Source organism: Vigna angularis, chromosome 2 (genome assembly GCF_016808095.1).
Source record: "Vigna angularis cultivar LongXiaoDou No.4 chromosome 2, ASM1680809v1, whole genome shotgun sequence".
NCBI lineage: Eukaryota > Viridiplantae > Streptophyta > Magnoliopsida > Fabales > Fabaceae > Vigna > Vigna angularis.
The window spans coordinates 34,049,731-34,069,953 of NC_068971.1; the positions used below are offsets into that span (position 1 = coordinate 34,049,731).

The 20,223-nt window shown below is 32.7% G+C and overlaps 3 protein-coding genes across 6 annotated transcripts; 1 reads left to right on the top strand and 2 right to left on the bottom strand.

The window, feature by feature from the left end:
- The first annotated feature begins 1,178 nt into the window (after nt 1-1,178).
- Nucleotides 1,179-4,208, top strand: LOC108327891 (protein SINE1). 3 transcript variants are annotated; one of them, XM_017561616.2, is made up of 3 exons: nt 1,179-1,237; nt 1,750-3,069; nt 3,474-4,208. In XM_017561616.2, the coding sequence occupies exons 2-3, from the start codon at nt 1,759-1,761 to the stop codon at nt 3,942-3,944; spliced, it is 1,782 nt and encodes a 593-aa protein (XP_017417105.1). In that variant the 5' UTR covers nt 1,179-1,237; nt 1,750-1,758; the 3' UTR covers nt 3,945-4,208. The 3 variants fall into 3 exon arrangements, with proteins under 3 accessions (XP_017417105.1, XP_017417107.1, XP_017417106.1); XM_017561618.2 differs by having other exon boundaries at nt 1,199-1,237; nt 1,756-3,069; XM_017561617.2 differs by lacking the exon at nt 1,179-1,237 and adding an exon at nt 1,254-1,339.
- Nucleotides 4,209-12,951: 8,743 nt separating this feature from the next.
- LOC108328284 (photosynthetic NDH subunit of subcomplex B 2, chloroplastic) lies at nt 12,952-15,012 on the bottom strand. The gene is made up of 3 exons (XM_017562121.2): nt 14,268-15,012; nt 13,600-14,040; nt 12,952-13,434 (listed from the first exon to the last, which is right to left on the bottom strand). The coding sequence occupies exons 1-3, from the start codon at nt 14,697-14,699 to the stop codon at nt 13,237-13,239; spliced, it is 1,071 nt and encodes a 356-aa protein (XP_017417610.1). The 5' UTR covers nt 14,700-15,012; the 3' UTR covers nt 12,952-13,236.
- A 647-nt stretch (nt 15,013-15,659) lies between these two features.
- LOC108329574 (YTH domain-containing protein ECT4) lies at nt 15,660-19,835 on the bottom strand. 2 transcript variants are annotated; one of them, XM_017563842.2, is made up of 9 exons: nt 19,702-19,835; nt 19,089-19,165; nt 18,863-18,968; nt 18,695-18,762; nt 17,670-18,269; nt 16,863-17,429; nt 16,557-16,769; nt 16,184-16,330; nt 15,660-16,030 (listed from the first exon to the last, which is right to left on the bottom strand). In XM_017563842.2, the coding sequence occupies exons 1-9, from the start codon at nt 19,727-19,729 to the stop codon at nt 15,851-15,853; spliced, it is 1,986 nt and encodes a 661-aa protein (XP_017419331.1). In that variant the 5' UTR covers nt 19,730-19,835; the 3' UTR covers nt 15,660-15,850. The 2 variants fall into 2 exon arrangements, with proteins under 2 accessions (XP_017419331.1, XP_052728243.1); XM_052872283.1 differs by lacking the exons at nt 19,089-19,165; nt 19,702-19,835 and having other exon boundaries at nt 18,858-18,968.
- Nucleotides 19,836-20,223: the final 388 nt, after the last annotated feature.

The following is a 20,223-nucleotide window of genomic DNA, read 5'->3' on the forward strand; positions in this document are numbered from 1 at the left end:
CTTTTATTTTATGAATGTGATATTATTGTTTTAAAATGTATGAATATTCTTTTGTTACTTTAGCTTACCATCTATCTATCTTTGTTTGTGTGTGTATTTTTTTCTCTTTTGCAATGATCACCTTAATTGTATGAGCTTAGAAGATGTCTCTAGTGAATGTGATATTATTGTTTTAAAATGTATAAATGTTCTTTTGGTACTTTAGCTTACCCGTTTGTCTTTGTTTGTTCGAGTGTGTATTTTTTTTTTAATGATCATCTTAATGGTGTGAGCTTAGAAGGTATCTCTAGTGAGCAGGAGCTAGTTGGTGGCAGAGCTAAAGCTTAAAGTAGAACGTTTCGTGGCTCGCTTAGTAAGATTTATATTACACTTTTGGTTTAGTGTAATATATCTCTTTCATATCTTTTCTCAAACCAACTATTTTGTTTTATTAAAAATGTAATACATTGAACATTATGAAAATTGAGATGTTAAAATATTAACTTAAATAAATAATAAAACAATATTTAGTCAATATTAGTTTAAATAAATATAAATACTAAAAAAAATTGTTGTTAATCTAATATTAACATAAATATTTTTACTTATTAAAAAATTAAAACTAATTAACATCTTTGACTTAACCAATTATATTAGTGTCTATTATTCTTAGTAAGAAAATGTAACATATTGCATATCTCTTAATAGTATTTAATTTATTTTTTATATAAAACATTTGTGTTACATGTCCAATATTATTAATTTACTACGAGTATACAAAATTATATGTAAAAATATACACATATACTTAATTATGTTTTCAAAGCTGGGGTGTTAATTAAGTTAAAAAAACATTTTAAATTAATATTTTGTAAATAAAAACTAGAAGACTAATTTATTTTATGATGAGTACTAATTGATAAGAGTGGGTAGTAATTGATAGGATATTTTTAGAAGAGTAATGAAAGAATCAATGCTTTGGTAAATGGTAGGATTTTAGGAGTCAAAGCTCTTAATTACTCACATGCTAGTTAGTTACTTGTTAAAGTCAATGCTCTTAATAATGTGTATTTTCAAAAAACAATTGAGGGTAGTTTTGGAAGCATAACTTCTGAATCATGTGGGGCCCACAGTGAGGGATAGCGGCGTAATTTTATAGAAATTTTGAATACAACACTCCTCTGCTTTTTCTTCTTAAAATCCTTTTGCATTTCCTCATTCAACAGCTGTTCAATCTTTTCATTTTCTTCACGTCAAGGTGAATTTTCCAGCTTCAATCTTTGCCTTCTGCACTATATAATTCTCGTAATTTTCCATTTTTGTTGAAGAAACTGAATGTATGTGTTTCATTTGGAAAAAGGTAAAAAACAAAAATAACTGAGTTTTTCCTTCCTTTGAATGCCCCAAAGATTCTATCTTTTGGTTTAATTGTTGAAAATTCAGCAATTTGAGGAAGGGTGCAGTAGGGTTTCACCCGTTTGGGTTTTTTGGTTTCTTGTTAAGAGAATTTGTGAATTTTAGATTTCTTTTACTAACTGCAATGTCCTTGAAATGTTTGTCATGTGTGTATGCGTTTTTTTTTACTTCATTGTCATTGTTCATGGGGTGGTGGGTGTTTGGTGGTAATTCAAGAAAAAAAAATCTCTTTTTTCTTTTGGATTTTGTTCAAAAAAATTGTTAACTTTGGATTTCTCTCACTGCAACGCCCTTAAAACTTTGCACTTGATTTTTTGTATTTCATTGTCATTGCTGATTGTGATGTGTGTTTAGCTTTAGTTCATGAGGATGGGAAGGAGTCTCAGCCCTTTGGTGCGGCAAGAGCTGGCAAATCTTGACAAAGATGAAGAAAGTCGCAAGTCCGCCATGAAAGCACTGAAATTCTACGTGAAAGATTTGGACTTCAAGGCCATTCCTGTGTTTCTTGCCAAATTTTCAGAGAGCAAGGAAAGTTGTTCTGAGGAATTCTCAATTTCAATCTATGAGATTCTTGTACGGGTTCATGGTGTCAAAATTGTTCCCTTGATTGATACAATCATGAAAACCATAGTTAAGACTTTGGCTTCAAGCGCTGGATCTTTCCCTCTCCAACAAGCTTGTTCAAAGGTGGTTCCTGCAATTGCAAGATATGGAATTGACCCCTCAACCCCTGAAGATCAAAAGAGGAATATAATTCAGTCCCTTTGCATGCCACTTTCTGATTCTCTCGCGAGTTCTCAGGAGGGCCTAACTTCGGGTGCTGCCCTTTGCTTGAAGGCTCTAGTGGATTCAGAAAACTGGAGGTATGCTTCTGATGAATTGGTGAATAGGGTTTGCCAGAATATTGCTGTGGCATTAGAAGGGAAGTCTGGTCAAACCAACTCACACATGGGTCTCGTTATGTCTTTGGCCAAGCGCAATGCTTTGATCATTGAAGCATATGCAAGGTTGCTCATACAATCTGGAATAAGAATAGTGAATGCTGGTCTTGTGGAGGGGAATTCTCAGAAAAGGCTTTCATCCATTCAGATGGTCAACTTCTTGATGAGAAGTTTGGATTCCAGGAGCATATTCTCAGAGGTTGAATTCGTAATTGAGGAGTTGGAGAAGTGCCAATCTGACAAAATGGCATTTGTCCAAGGTGCAGCACTTGAGGCTTTGCAAACTGCCAAGAGAATTGCAAGTGATAAAAAGCCAAGGTATGCAAAAAGTCCTTCTTCAGTGACAGGGTCAAATTTTAGTACGAGAGAAGGAGAACATACTTCTTCAGGTGAGGGAGAGAATAGTGATTCTACTCCTTCCTCGATTTCACCAGAATCTCGCACTTTAGACTTTTTCCCTGGATATGAATCTACTGAGTCTCCTATTTCAAGCAACTTTGACCACGAAAGAAGAAGCGTGACCAGGAAGCTTTGGAGTTATGAAAATGGAGGTGTTGATGTGTCCCTGAAGGATGGCCTGTTCTCACAAGTAGGAAAGGAAAGTGCTTTGTCAGAGCATTCATTGATACACGAGTTTTCCAATGGAGATGGATATTATACAGAGGAGTTTGCTGGTTTCATGCACAGAAATCCCAGGCATGGAGTATCCAAAAGCACCACCACAAGTCCCCTTGTAAGTTTCTCTTTCATTTGTGATGTTCCAGTGAAAGCATCCCTGTCAAAAATCAGTGGTTGAATGTTGCATTTCTTTATTCCCATATCAGAGAAAAAAGTAACACAACAGAGCATAACAATTGGCAGTAGAACCATAGAGTACAAATCCTTTTTATTTTCATCTTTGTTTTTTAAAAACGGAACTAAATAGAATCTCTCCAAATGCATGCATTGCTAATATGGTTTTTATAACAACTAATAGAGTCCCTCCAAATGCATACATAACTTAATGCAATAATTCAAACCATGCTTTTGTTTTTATTGAATAGTAAGTGAAGTTTAAATGCTTTCTTGAGCTGGCAATGTTTACGCTTAAATCACTTGTTTACTCATTGAGTTAGCATATTGTGTGGTGTTAATCAGAGGTCAGGCATTCAGGCAACCATTGACAGCATGAAAATCTTCGAGACCCCTAGAAAACTCATTCACTCTCTTCAAGATTCAAGTGATTTGAGTTTGAATTGCTCTAAGAAACAGAATAGAATGTTCAAGAGCCTATCATCAGGCAACATTGAGTGGAGTCCAGGTTCTAAATATGATCAGAACGGTTTCTCAAATGATGTGAAGTGTGATAGTGAAGTAATTGAAAGTTGTGGTGAGGCTGAGTTTCTAGTTAACTCAGAGTCCGTGTCATCATCAGATGACCTTCCTGTAGATGCCAATAAGCAGATGTCAACCAAAGTGGTTTCTGAAAACAGAAATACTACACCAAGTGCACTACAAAAGACTAAATACAAATTGGTTTGTGGTCTTTCATTTGTTGTTCTTGCAGTGGCTACTCCTTTACTTTGGATCAATGCTCAGGATGAAGGCCATTATCTTGTGCCAACTTAACATCTTCATTACCTGGTACATCCTTAGAATTAAGAGCATTTTAGGTATGCTTTTGTGAAAGTAGGTGTTGATTCCAACGATGTTGGAGAGTTCAGTGTAGCAGGAGTGTATGTTATGGTCCATTGAGCATCTTCAATGTGAATTTGCTTTCCTGTAAACACTCAAATATTTATGGAATTTTACTTTCTAGAGAAGAAACACTTTTTTTCGTAATGTTCAGTTAGAATTGAAGACTAGATCATGAAAATATTATGGTTTTTTATTGTGCTGGTGGTGGATTCTTTGGTTTAAACTTATTATAAGATTAGTATTGAATTTTCAATGACTTATATTTGCTTTAGTAACCATAAAATGTCTATATATTCCTTTATACACGCGCCACATGCACTCATATATTAACGAAAGTTATAAATTAATGTAACATTTTTCATAAGAAAAACAATAGTCATCTATAAAAGATTGGTGAGAATGATCCAATGAGGCAAGGGAGGTTAAAGGGTGTGAAGGCACCAAAAATGAAGAAAATGAAATGAATTCATGAAGGGAAAAAAAAAGTGTATGGTGCCATTATTGTCTGAAGAAAGCTAGTAGAACAAACGGAAAAGAAAGCTGAACAAATGAAAAAAAAAAACGGAGATCTCTTACCAAAATAAAATGTGAGTTAGTGATTCTATAAATTTATAAATGCATCTATGACAATTATTTGTAAGAAGCTATCTCTTTGTCTAAATGCTAAAATTTGTTGCTAAATTTGGAAAGAGTTTAAATCATTTTACATGAAGTTAGTTTATCTTTTTCAGAAAAAGGTAATTAAAAATATATAAATTAGTTTGAAAAAATATAACGTTGAAAACAAATCAACTTTGATGTTTGATGGCTGGACAAATGAAAAAAAAATGGTGATCTATTATTAAATTTATGGTGAATAGTCTAAGTTGATTTGTTTTCTTAAAATTTATTGATATAGTAATGGATCACATATGTCAAGAAAATGTTTGATGAACTAGAAAGGGTAAGGTTATAGCAGTCTTTAATGCTTATGTTTTTTTTTTTATATTTTTATCAGGTTAAATTATGACAAAACTTCATTAGGGATAATGAAATATTATATTATTTATATAAGATCATTGAAAAAGGAAAACCAAAATAGAAATACTAGAGTTCAATTTGATCAACAACTTGATAGAATGAAAAATGTTTAAAGATTTGTTAAGAAGAAGCATAAAAGTTGACATTAAGATAAAACAATATGGTAAAGTTTTTAATTAGTCCTCGTTATTTCAAAAAAAAAATGAAAAATAAGATGACGTTGATTTATGTTGGCCTTTTATTTGAAATTGTCCTTTTTTTTGTGGAAAAGTTATGGCGGAGAAGGTAAAGAGATGCAAAGTTATGCAACCATGGTGAGTTTTACTTGCATGGCTATATGGTGCCAAAGAAATTAAAATTATATTCAAACTATGTGAAAAGAAGAAATCACCTAGAGCAGTTGAGATTAAATCTTTTTGTCTCTGTGAACTTCAACTTAAAATGAAACAAAATCTTAGATGGGAGAGAGATAATATTTATGATCTTACATGTGTATATGATATTGAACTAGATGATGAGTGAATTATTGAAAAAGGATTATCCTTCCTTGCACTAATACATAAAAGACTTTATATGACGGTTAAACAAAGCTTTCTATGTTTATTTTGAACCCATTATAGATACAGTTGACATAGAAAGTTTTCACTTTCTATATCAATTCTTTTGGACCTTTCATATAAAGTTCACTTTCTATATTAGTTCTTCTTCCCACTATAGAAAATTTCTTGTACCTGATAGTAATGTATTTTTGCACAATTCTTCCTCAGTAATCATGATCACCAAATTCAATACGAGAAAATAGAAATGCGCACAAATTTTCATCAATCATACATAATATGAAACAAAAGTAAAATAAAAGAACCTCAATCATAAATTAAATTAGCAAAATACATAACACAAATGTTGTAAGCAATTAAACAATTAAACTGAAGCACTCATATAACCTTAAAACAATAACAACCACACTTGGATGCACAGACTAAAAACATCAAAGGCATATAATTAATTCTAATAAAGATTATAATGAAGACTTAGCTCCTAAGAACAAAAACAAATTGGCTTCGTTGATGTTGGAAATGTTAGTGGCGGTTGGTGTAAGACCTGTGTAAAATAAAAATATACTTTTATTTTACTATATTTTGTGTTACTAAATAATTAATTATGATATGTTTGTGTAATGAAAATATTAAGAAAGTAAATAAAATAAATTAATTAGATCTAATGTTATCTTAATTTTAGAAAATTGTTTGAAAGAATGGTTGAGTAATGTTTCCTAGTTGTTTTATTTTCATTGGTGGGGAGGTGTGGGTCTTATAGTGATAAAAATAAAATAAAGGTGAGAAGGCTTTGTTGGGTAGAGCACGTGAAAGTGTAAGAAGCTTGAAGGGAATTTTCTAAAGTTTTTATGCTTTTGGCTTTTCATATTTTTGATAGGAGAGAGAGCATAGATTTGTACTTGTGCTTCCTCTTTTTGCATGATTTGAATTTCTGAAGGTGACATTGTCGGCAGTAGGTGTTGAAATATTTTTCCATAGCTTGGCTTCTTTTGTTTTGTAGGGTTTTGGATAGATTATAGAGTTAAGTAAAAGAAACATATAGTTAAGTTGCATGGTGCGTACAAAACATGAGCAGGACTTATTGAGAACCCTACCATCTTATATAAACCATATTATGTGTGAGAGAGTGGAGGAATATATAGATACTATACTAAATCATAGGTTGGGAGTGTAGTTTTGAATTGTGGGAAGCATTGCTACGCAAGGAAAGAAAGCCATCTTTGGTCTTTGCTTGAACCTCAAAGGGTTGTGGAAACTCACTGGAACTAGAGGTAAGGGGGGAAACCAGGATTTATATAATTGTATGCATGTTGGGGTAGCTAAAAACTAGACTATATATGTATGTTTGATGGTGCATGTATATTGTATGATGGGTAGAAGGTAAGGAGAGTTTGATTTATTTCATTAATTGTTGAAATAATCTGTATTTGATTCAAATCTGGAAAGAAGGGGATGAAAATGGGGGTTTCTGGGTTCTCTGGACTCTGGTGCGATTCTGCAGAATTTCTGCAGAACGCGCGTACGTCCAATTTTGGTGAGTCAAAATTGGACGTTCGTCCCAACAGTGCTCGACTAATTAGTCGGCCAAAACTATTATGAGTGTTCGGTTTTGTATTCTCATGTAACGAGCGTCAACGTTCGTCCTTGAGTTAGTAAATATTAGACGTTCGTCAATGATACTATCCAGTGAAGTAGAGATGTTAAACGTTCGTACTTAGTTTAGTATTCGCATTGTTCAAATTGTGAGCGTTCGTTATCAATTGGTATTCTAGGTTTCCACTTAAGCGTTCGTCCCTAAATTGGCATCCACAAGGAGTAGTCTTGGACGTTCGGTATTGAGTATTAGTGATTGGTGTCGTTCGTCCTTAATATGGATTCTTAGGATTGATTCTTGATCGTTCGGTTTTTGGGTATCAGTGAGCGTTCAGTTTTAAGTTGCTTATTCTTAAGTTTTGAATCTTGAACGATCGGCCTTGGGGTATTAGTTACTAATGAGCGTTCGGTCGTTAGTTTCTGCTGATCGGTTAAGTTTTGATTTTTTTGCACCGTTCGGTTAGCTGCTGATTTATGTCGTTCGGTCAGGACTTCTTTTAATACCGTTCGGTTGATACCTGAATTGATAGTGTCCGGTTAAGTGTGAATTTAATACTGTTCGAATAAGTTGTAATCATTCGGCCAGGATTCTAGACGATCGTCCAATACTTTAGGTGTCCGGCAAAGCGACCTAGGGGTTCGACAAGAATCAAAACGTTCGTCCTAATGGTGTCCGGATTAATAGTGTTTGATTTTGAGTGTTCGGTATTGAGATATTAGTGAGTATAAGCGTTCGTTCTTAACTTAGAATTCTTGGGTAGCAATCTTGAGCGTTCGGCTTTAAGTTGGTATTCTTAGGTTTGGATTGTGAACGTTCGGTCTTGGTTTAATTGTGATTGTGAGCGTTCGTTCTCGATGATGTTAATCCTCAGGAGGTACTCGTCAAAGGTAGTGTTCGAACTAGGTTTAATCTTTGAACGTTCGTCCGAATAATGCTCGGTTTTAACGTTCGGCCTGATAGTGTTAAATCCAGTAAGGTGTTCGGTTAAGCGTTCGTCCGAATAGTACATAATTTGTGGTGCTCGTTTTTAGCGTTCGGCCAAATAGTGCTCAATCTATTATGGTGCTCGGTTTGTAGCGTTCGGCCTGATTACGCTTGACCTTGAGCGTTCGTCCTTTGGGGCTCGGTTTAATAACGTTTGGTGTCCATAGGCAGCGTTCGGCCTTTGATGATGATTGACCCCAAAACGTTCGTCCAGACAACATTAGAGTTGAAAATAGCGTTCGGCGATAATGTATGAATCCGTGGGAGCATTTTGAAAACATTTATTGAGAATTGTTGGTTATTTCCTTGATCCAATATTGGTTTATTTATACATGTTATTGAGAATATGTATGAATTCGTGATTGAGCACGTTTATTCTGTTGGAGGTGGTACATACACTATGTTATTTACTAGTAACTTCGTCTGTCTTTTGAGCATTTTTGCTAGTCTCGCATGGGACTGAGATTCGAGTGTCACCTTCTTCTACGCGAGAAGGTGAATGTCTCGCCCAATGACTTCGGCTCGTGTTGAGTATAGTGCATCGTTATGCGTAGTATCGATGTTTTTACTCGTTAGTCCTTGAGGAGTCGGGGAGATAGGTCTGAAGTCGCGATGGAAGACGGCTCGGGTCGCCTGTTATTGAGAGCAGGTTATGACGACGAATTACAAGTAAACGACATTGTTTATGAAAGACTAGTCTGCAATGTTATGTGTGTCGATTTATATTAAATCATGGAAATTATTATAGTTTATATGTAATGGGTTTATGATGTGATATTTCTGGTTACTCACCCTGAAATGTTGTGGTTGTGGTTTCCACCTACGATGATCGTACTTGTACGGGAGTAGATGGTATTGCAGATAAAGCTGGATTGGAATAGCTCTTCGAGAGAGAGACGGGAATAAAACTTGTTGGGATTTTCATAATGTTTTCTTATTTATGTTTGTTTGATTTTGTTATTTTAAGAAACAATTAAGATTTGGTTTGTTGTAATGTATGAACTTATGATGAGTGTATGGTTTGTTTATGTGTGGTATATTTAAAAAAAAAAAAAAAACACTTTCATAAGGTTCATGCTTCAAGATTATTATTATTATTATTATTATTATTATTATTATTATTATTATTATTAATATATCTTTTAAGGGGTGTTACAGTTGGTGTTCTCTCGAAACACAAAGAGGGAGATGCAAGGTCTAGCAGAGAAGAGGATGAAGACGTCGATTGGAATTCACAGAAGATGGCAACATCGACTTAGGGTTCCTACGATGCAACTCAACGAGGAAATGCGAGCTCCAATGGTGGTGAGCTTGCAATAAGGACAAATAGAGGTGGAATGAAATGGCTAGGGTTATGATGTCCGCTTTGAAACTTGCAAAAAATGGTGGATCGCAATGAGCAAAAGTGTTTTCTAACGCTGACGAATTGAGTAGCAGTGAGGGATGAAACTAGTGTGTTTTTAAAACCAAAGCAAATTACGAGAGCAAGAGAGACAACCACCAGAGTGAGAGCCACTAGAGCGAATAAAGTGCAGTGCAACAAATAGATGTGGAGATGAAAAGAGAGACTTTAACGAGACGTGAAGGAAAGTGAAAGTCAAAGTGCAGTGCAAGATGGTGAAGTGCAACACAAGAAGGATAGGAGGGAAGATATTATGCCGATTATAGTGATGAAGCGACATATTATCTTTATTTTAAATTAAAAAAAACAAACTTATATTTTATTTCAAAATTGACACAAATCTCACTTATTATGGTGATTCTAATGATAATCAACACAGAAAGTCTTGTATTTTATTATAAAATTGTCACTGATCTCTTACTATGACAATTTTAGTGACGGACATAGAAAGTCTCATCATATTTACAATTATGTCATCATTACACTTATTATGGAAGGTGTATTATAACTGTCATAATAAGTCTTCATAACACTCAATTTTGTACTAATTCTACCAAATGATGTTACATGGATAAATATACATCTAGGGAAGACAAAATGAATCAACTCACATTGTTTGACCCTCTCTATCATTGGCTAACCAAAAAGGGGTGGAGCAGGCTGGCCTACTATATAAAAATGGGTTAAAAATTTAAACTCGTCTAGCCAAAGAGTGAGCTAAGTTTAGTGCGCTAGTTAGCTAACTTTCTTTCTATGTTTTCAATTTTTTTTTAATTTTATTTATATGTATAAATACTAAAATCATAAAAATGATTTTAAATTTTTAATTGATCATCAATGCTCTTAATTAAATAAATTAAAATAATTATTACATTTATATAAACTATAATTTATAACTAATAATTGCAACATAAATTGTAATAGATAATAATTTAGGTTTCGATACTTCTTCGTGTTTGTATACTTAAAAGTACTATAATATAAAAAGATTACATTTTTAAATAATTTTATATTTTAATTTTTAATTTAAAAATAAAGAAAGTAATCCGAGAGTCACTCTTCCTGTCTTTGGTACGTAAATTTAACGGGTGAACCAACCACAAGTTATTGTGACTCATTTTCCCAAATATATATATTTTCATTATTTTTCAACAATTCCACTAGATTAATATTTGAAAAGTTTTTTTAGATCTCTAAGTATTTCTCATTTTATTATATTCTTAATTATACATTTATTTTTCTTTATGTAATTTCATTCAATAGTCTATTAAATTGTTTTTAAGACACAAATTTGATATTTTTTTAATATTTCTATTTGTTGTTTATTTTTAGAATGTAGAATATTGTTTTGATATTCTTTTATATAATTATCTTTATTTTCTAATTCATTATCATAAAGGTAATTTATCACTATAAATGTATAAATAAATTTTATTTACTATAATATAATACTTTAATGTAATTGTCATGAATATTTTTTATCATTATTTAACTTAAAGTTTAAAAGATGAAATATTTATGTTAAATTTTAATTATTATTAATTTAATTTATGTTCTTTGTGTAATTTTGATCATGTATTATAATTTTTATTAGTGTATAAAAAAAAATTTCATTAGAATTTAAAAACCTGAAGGAACGAGACCTTTAAATTATTTTTTAATTTTAATACTTTTTTAAGAGAATATTTTTAAATTTTATCATTTAGGTTTCATTAACGTTTGCAAATTTAATAAATATTTTAGTTTTCATAAAATTTTATTTGGTATTCTAATTTAAAATATATATTATATATATATATAATTATAATTTCTTTTTAAATATTTGATATTAAAAAAAGAAATTGCTCTTTTTCGATATTGAATATTTGATGCCTTTCTTTTTTAATTTTTTTTAAAATTAATTAATTAATATTGAAATAGTAAGAAATAGATACAAGTACGGACATGAAAATATATTTATTAACTGATGGGATGAGGATGAGGATAAGAAAAAAATTCGATATTCTACAGTTTTGATATTGGATGAAGATGAATTTTTTTTCTCTGGGATGAATATTAGATAATGAAACTTATCTCGTCATGTGAATAATGATAAATTATAAAAGAATATCATAAATTTGAAAATAAAAGAAAAATACTAATTTGTATCTTATCATATAATTTTTTTCTTATTATTTAATGTTTTTTTTTCTTTTATGGAAGAAAGACTTGAACTATTTAACTACATTTTCATATATCATATTATTAATATATTTTTCTCATATTACTCATACCAAAAATATATTTGAAAATAATATTTTAATATAAGAAAAATTTATATTCTTTTCCTGGAATAAAATATGTGAGAAATGAGAAAAAAAATAGTTTGTGTTTAACTTAATTTTTTTCAAAAAAAACATATGAAAGAGTGAAAGATAAACAAAAGTAATAAATAAATCAAGAGTCAAAAGAAGAAAAAATAAAAAATATTTTAATAATTTATTATTATTATTATATTTAATTTTATATTTTACTATTTATTAATGACTTGTTTTATAAAAAGATTAAAAATTTACCTAATCTAATTCTCATAAATTTTGATTCTTATTCTTATTATATATATAATTTTAAAAATTTTGGAAAATTGCGGCATCTTCAAACTTCCAAGAATATCCCTGCACATAATGTTTTTCTTTTTATATAATGATTTGCTTTCATAAAAGATTTTAATTATTTATCTTCATTTTCATATATCATATATTTTTTTTTCATATTACGTATGAATACTTAAAAATGTCATATATTTTATTCATACCGTATCTTTCTGTATATAATAAAATTCAATTTAGAATTAAAAATAATATTCACATCCGGAATCTCGAGATTAAGAGAGAAATTTCATTAAACTTTGTTAATTAAATTCCCGACAAATCATTAGTTTAATAGCATAAATAAAAATCTCAAATTAAATATATAATAATTGATATATTTATGAGAATTTTGATACAGAACTGAAAAATGTACTTTTCTTTTTTGTTTAAACCACAGAACAAAGAAAAATAACAAAAGAATTTCAATGACATTGGTCCTCTTTTTTTAAGATCTTTCCAATAGTAATAATAATAATCTTTTTATTGTACCTGTAGTTTTTTGTTATTATTAGAAAATTTAGTGAGAGGTTGGTTGCTTATGCTTAAAAGTTTAAATTAAGGTTAAAGATTTTTTCAGCTTAATCATAATTTGTTCTTCTTGCTCAAATAACAGGTTTTATCTCATGTCAAATACAACAAATGCAGTATTAGGAGTAGTTTTGATCATTTAGGCTCATTGAAATGAAAAATCTGCAAGCATATTTATTGATGTAGTATTTCACTATACTAAAGAACATTGAAATGAAAAATCTGCAAGCATGATGTAACTTCTTTTATTGATATGGTATTTTCTATTGACCATAGATCAAATAAAAATATATATAATTTGAGGGAAGAACAACAGAAATCCTGCTCCAGAAAGAAAAAACCAATAAAAAATTAAAAATGGAGTGAAGCATGAGGGAAGAAAGAGAGAGGAATGAAAGGTGCAGATGTTGTGTTTGATTTTTTGCCTTTAGTGAGAAGCTGAGTTATACTTCAATTTCACGTCTCAAACACGATTTCATACTTTTCAGTGGATTTTGGAGCACACTAATCATGTTAAATTATCATGTTCAATCACCTGTGCCCCTCTCCATTCTTCACCAGGATTCACAGTTACAGGCACCAGTAATGAAGCAGGACCAGTGCAGATGAAGTAGCCCTTTCCAAATTTCTTTGACAAGGAACCAGGGCTTGATAAATAAATATCCTCAAAACCCATTCTTATCACCCTAAAGAAAATCTCACGTCCCTGAAAATCCAACAGAAACTACTCAGCTTCACAAAATCTGCTGCATGAAACAAAATTCTAAAAGTATATTTTCATGTCTCTCAAATAAAAGGAAAAGTGGAAAAGTGTTTAACATGTTTATAATTCCTAAAATACTAATGAACATAGATAGTCATTGATTCTAACCTGGTCAATGGTTTCATACTTGGAAGGAGGGGTATTATAGAATGTCTTTAATCTTTCTTCTGGAGGTGCAGAATAAACTCTACTCATCTTATTCTCAAGGAGGGTCATGGTCAAATCTTGCTTACCCCATGTGCCAAACTTGACTTCAGGTTCAGCACCAAAGGAAAACCATCTAGGAGGCTCAGATAACGTAGCTTCAGATGGAGTCAAGATCTGAAAGGGAGAAGATGGAGGAGAGTGAGGGATATATGAGCAGCTTCTCAGGCCTTGAACTGCTGTTCCAGCTCTTGTCTTAGATCGAAAATGGCTTAGTATAGCGTTCGTTAGAGTAGCAGGCTTGGGGCCTAAGTTCTTAGCCACCACTGCAGTGGCCATGCTCACAGGATACAGAGTCACAATGTATGTCAGTTCAAAGAATCTACTAGCGCAGCTCAATTCAACCTGAAGGAAATACAACACAAGCAAGAAACAAAAACCAAACAACACCATCTTCAGCTTCACATGCAAAACAAGACTAACTTCCTGATATGTTTTTGTTGTGATAAACATAAGAAAGTAAAATGAATTGAGTTTCTCATTTACATTAATATCAGTTTTGTCACTGTATCAAATTTTGATACAATTTGGATAGAAATGGAGAAATACAGAAGAAGTGAAAGGATACGTACCTGGAGAGCATCAATGGCATCAGAGTCAACATCAGTAACAGTCCAGTCTAAAGTAGAAGGAAGTAACCCTTTGGCTCCAGGTTGCAGGACTTCATTCATGACCAAACCAACCCCACCTTTGGCCTTGTATGGACCCGATTCAGTTGCAGGAATTGTGTAAAGAGCCTCCTCGAAACCATCGTCTTTCCAATGAACTTTTGGTCTGTATGATGTGACATGAGCATCAGGAATACTTAGCCTCAAGGAGCTTCCATTTCTGATAGTGAGCTCTACAATGGGGATGTTATCAGACTCCAAGAACTTGATGCCTTTTCTGCCAAATTTCTCAGTGAGTGAGTCAGCAGTGGGAAAAGTCACCGTAGAGGTGTTTGCTGCTGAGGAGGCCTTTATTAAGTTGAGCTTGGGAAGAGATAAGGAAAGAAAAGAAGCCATGGAGAAGCTGAAATAAGCTAGCTACCTCATTTAACAGCTTCCACACAGACTAGTGATGAACTATCTATTTGGATTTTTATTTTGAATAAAAATGCGCTTTTTGTTGGCTTTTTGCTTACTCTAAAATGGGGCACTGTGTTACCAAGTGAAAAATCTTGAAAGGGTCAATCCAATAAGTTCTGAACGGACAAGAAGGAAAACTCTGCTCTGCCACAAATCTCCTTTGTTATCCATTTTGGCCTTTTTCCTTTTATTCTGCGAGTCTATTTTTCTTTTCTTTCTTTTTCTTTAACTTTAGGACATGAGTTTAAGGTAATCACAAAATAAGAAACTCGGGGGAAGATAAAGCGGAAACAAGTGCCAGGCATAACAATTTTGGAGCATGATAAAAGCTTTAAAAACACATTATTACAAAGTCATCATCATTGCTAAGAGTTATTGTAATATTCATGGTAAGAATTTTCATTTCAAGAGTCATTATAAGAGTTGTTACATGTATTCACAATTTACTTTATGAAAATTTCACCGCAACACAACTTCTAAGATGGTTTTGCAACTATAATTCCACTACAACCATTTTACAAGACTCTCACTCTAAATAATATTTTATTTAATTATTGGTAGAAAGATATATTTTCAAAACAAAACAAAACAAAAATTACTTAATCTTATGATTAAGAGTTTTATTTAACGAAAAGTTTTATAAAACACGTCTTAAACTAATAAATAACGTTTAAACACATTTAAGATAATGTTCTAAACTGAAGATCCTATATATAAGCTCTTCATAGAAATGTGGAAAGAATTGACTAAAAGACAGGTCATAATTATGTACGAAACCCATTAATAATCAAATCGAAACTAGATTCGGTTGATTCAACAATTTTATAGGAAAACGCTGCTATGATAATACAAAACATATTTCAGTTTAAACTTTCTTTGACCTACCATGAAATTTATGACTGGCGAAGCAAGCACGTTTTATTAAACGAGATAAAAGAAGCTGAAATCAGATACTCCACTCCAGACCAAGATCACATAATCAAAGAGATTTTGAAACTACAAACACCACCACTCACTACTATCACTAAGAAAATGAGTAAAAAACAAAACAAAAAACAAACAAAAATCACGGAATCACTATCACTGGTTTAACAGCTCTTGGAAGAGTCTTCAGGTGCTGTGGTAGATCCATCTCCTCCTTCTAGGGGCCCCTCTGAATTCATTCTTTCTTCTGCTGTATTTGCAGTAGCAGCTTCCTTCATCAAGGTAGCATCTAGAGACTTCAGTAATGTGACTGTCCCAATTGTTAAATCACTGGGTTTGCTGATCTGTTTTGAACAAAATATCTTGTAAGGTTCATGTTATACTCAATTTAGCTTACATATAGAAGGAGGAAATCAAGAAAACACAGCACGCTAAAATTTGCAGAAACATGTCAAATGTGGAAGTTGTACAACATGATACAAGGACATGAGTCTCACCTGTTTTGGGAACTGCTGCTCCTTAGATTTTTTCTCCTGATTTGCCTTTTCACGAGCCTCATAAAACTCAAAATCATCCAAGATGCATGTTTGGCTTGAATGCTCCTTGAAAACTTTCACAACTTGAACTCCCTTCTCAAGCTTAACCTGCAGAAGAGACATATAAGAGTTTAGTTGAAAGGAAGAGGGGGTTCGTGGGGTATCATACAACCATCAAGGATCTTCTGCAGCCTCTGCATCAGAAATAATGACCATTGATCATATTCTCTCTTTACTAGTTACTATTATCTTAACCAATCAATGGTCCTGATTTTGCAGCACCGTGGCTGTAGAGGATCCAAGTTGATCATGAAACAAGCTGCCAAGGAAATACCTCCTGAGTATCCCTGCTATTTGTTACAGGTTTGTTTTCATTGTTTTCTAGTGTTATATGCCTCAATGCGCTATTTGGAATATCCTTTATGACATGCCACTTCACAGAAAAGCAACCAGTCCACCTGTCCTGCTGCCAATAATCTACACTTTTACCAAAATCAACAGGACCCAACATCTCTGCTAAACCAACAAATTGCCCACTGGTGTTGACCTGAAGGAAAAAATGAATGAGAAGAAACAAGTGGATTAGAGAAACCAAGAAAATCTAAAAATTGGCCAATTAAACGCTGCATGTGACACTGACCGAAAATAACAAAAATATGGGACAGCCACCAGTCTTTCCCTTCGCTTCTTGATATGCCGCATCAAGTTTTTTATTGCCATTAGGAGTACTTGCCCAAACACTATACTTAATGCTTTTATGAATATCATCCTCACTATAGGATTTGATGACAAAAAACTTGGCATCAGAATAATTCTCTGAAAATTCTTTCCCATTGTATTGTTCCTTATTGGATGCTAAAAGAACTTCTTTGTTATCGCTCTTCACTGGAAGGTTCTGTCCTTTCAGTAGTAATGTAACAGGTCCAAGACTCTTGTTATTTTTATTATCAGAACTTTTGGCAGCTCTTGGTCCCTTGTTTAGCTCACTGAAACCTTCCATACTTTTTTTAAAACCATTCCCGTCACCTGTGGCATGACGCTTGTAATCAACTGAGCCCATTCTAGATCCATATGCAGCAGATCCAAAACGAGAATTAGCCCTAAATGTGTTCCCAAATTGGCTGTACATCCTGTTGCTTGGATACATCCCGTTCATGAATCCAGAAACCAGTTCAAGTCCAGATGGATGTCTGGAACCATTCAAGTTCTGCAATTAAGAAATCGTATTTAAGTTGAATTTTGAATTGATTGTACAAGAAGGCACAATAAACAGAGGGAGGATCTACTGCATCTATATGAAATGCAGAATTTACATAGCATTATGATCAAGTAAACATGAAGCGCTGCTAAAATATACAGAAATGACAGTATTATAAATGGCAAAAACCCAATTAATCAAAGGTCACTTAGGAAAATCACACTCCGGAGGACCTCCATTCCAACATACCGGAAAAGGTGGAAGTTGCTGAAGAAGTCCTTGATTCCTTTGAGAAGATAAATCTTTGACAGGGGCCATTGATGAAGATAAACCAACCTTGGCTCCACGTTTGGACTGTCTATCAGATACTAAGGACATATCTGATGGGACTGGCAATTGTGTAGCATGGGTACTCATTCTAGGGCCTTGATATCCTGACAAAGGGGCATAAGGTGGCAAGCTAGTCCCTTGATAAGAATCATTTGAATGCAATGTTGTATGCTGGGAACCCGTTAAAAATGACTTTAACCCATTTTTATTTGTAAAATCACTATTGGCCATGTTAACGGTGTTTCCTTTATTCATAACATTTAATGAAGCAACATGATGAGCATCCATTGCAGTTGATATTTCTTCTTGTGTAGCAGTGATATTGTTTGGTGTAAATGACACGTCAGCAGAAGCTGGAGATTTGTAATAAGAACATGGATATTGGTACTGTTGCAGCGCATAATGCTGACCATCTTGCTGAATCATTGGAGAAGAAGAATTGGCCGGTGCATATGTTCCATATGGTGTATAACCATAACCATTATGATACATATACGAGCAGTTGTCTCCATAAACACCCTGTCATGATTTCAAATAAACAAAATCTTTATTAGATGGCTAAAAGCTTCCATTGCTTTCTTTGATCTACATTTTATCATAAAAATTATGGGAAACAAAACTTAACACAATGATAAAGACAAAAGATGGGACTTCGAGAAAAAAAAAATACAGAAGGAAATTGTTAGACAGTTGAAACAAACAAACTCATAACTTTGATGGTGGCCAGCACAATTTAGAACTCTCAGAAAAAACCACACAGTTAAAGAAGCAGCTAGCACCAGTCCAACATCAATTAATTTTAAAGCTAACGTGTAACAGAAATTCTGATGGCCCTCATTCAATGGATCTTTGGAACCATTATTCTCAAAATGATCCAACCAATGATATTCAGTACAAAAAACATAATAATCACAAGATTGGAAACCAGAGAACAAGGTTTTTACCTGAGTCATGCCCCCATCAAGGTTCATATATCTGGAATAAACATTCCAATCACCTTGCCCATCATAACCTGAAATATAACCATCATCATATTTCTCTAACAGTCTCGGCACCCATATTGTGCAGTCAATAACATAATTATCCTCAAAACCCACAGCAGCTTACCTTACCTCCATAATAGTATGCAGAAGGGTATCCATTTGGAACAAAGCTTGAATTTGGATTGAACGGCTTGCCCATCCCTTTGGCAGCACCCTTGGAAAAACCAGGTCCATCCTGCATACAAATAGACTACAATAATTAGTCAACATTGCACAACACCAAAATCTAGTGCTAAAGACACTTCATTGACCAAACAAAGAAAATGAAACAGTGAATTGGAAAGCGTTGAAGCACCTTCTTTGCGGGCTCAGTAACTCCAATGGCTTTTGGCTCAGAATCCAGGGTCAAATTTTGCAATAAATCTGCAGTTTCTACGCATTATGGTAAAGGAAAACCATTTACTTCGAAGCTAGCATCATTATTCACAACACAAAAAATTAAGAGACAAAGACACCCATGTTAAACAGCAAAACACAACAGAACAAGAAAGAAGAAAAATTGAGCAACTAATTATTATACAGAACAATAAAATTTTCCAGATAAACTAAAACTCTTAATATATTCTTATGAGAACTTTTCCTTTCAAGAAGAGATTTGTTGGCAAACTCTAGACTCTGAATAGGTAGTTTACAAAAGGAAGAAATTAAGAAATAAAAATTAAAAAAAAGGGTTTTGACTTAAAAGCAATTGACCACAATGTGTGTTTTAGTCATAACCTAAACTTCTCAAAGCCAAAGAATGAAACACAACTGTAATTACAAAAGAAAAATTACATAGAAGCCTTCATCAGTGAAGTACACACCTAGCATGCATAGCTCAGAGAATTGAATAACAAAGATTGTAACTTTAAGCAATGAGCAACACCGAAATTAAATAGAAAAAAAGGGTTTTGAAAATAAAAGGATACTGTCAGAAGTAGGAGCAACAGCTGCCATGATTGAAATTAGAGAGAGAAAGGGTCGCCGCCAACTCCGTGTTCTTTGGGTTTGAGACACAGAGAAAGAGAGAAGAGGGAGAGCTAAGAACCTATTTCAGTATTTATATTTTAATTTTATATTTATATATGTAGTTATTTATATATACCAAGAAAGGTTGCCTCTTCGGTGTACCAAAAATATTAAGTTCTTACTATTGAAACATATTAATAAATTAATGTTGAAAAATATTAATAAATTGAATGAAATAATTCCTTTATCTTAAATATGAAATGTTTTGTTTTTTGAAATTATTCAATTAAAGATTAAGTTCTCAAAAGCCTTTTATTTATTCCTTTTGTTAATAATTTGGTAAATTTATTTTCATTTTTCAGTTAAATGTCATCTAAGATAAACAATTAAAAAATAAAATAAATTATTATTTCATTTTGTGAAAAATATAGGTTGTCGTGTTTTGGTTTTTAGAATAATATTTTGGAAGGATGGTTCAAACC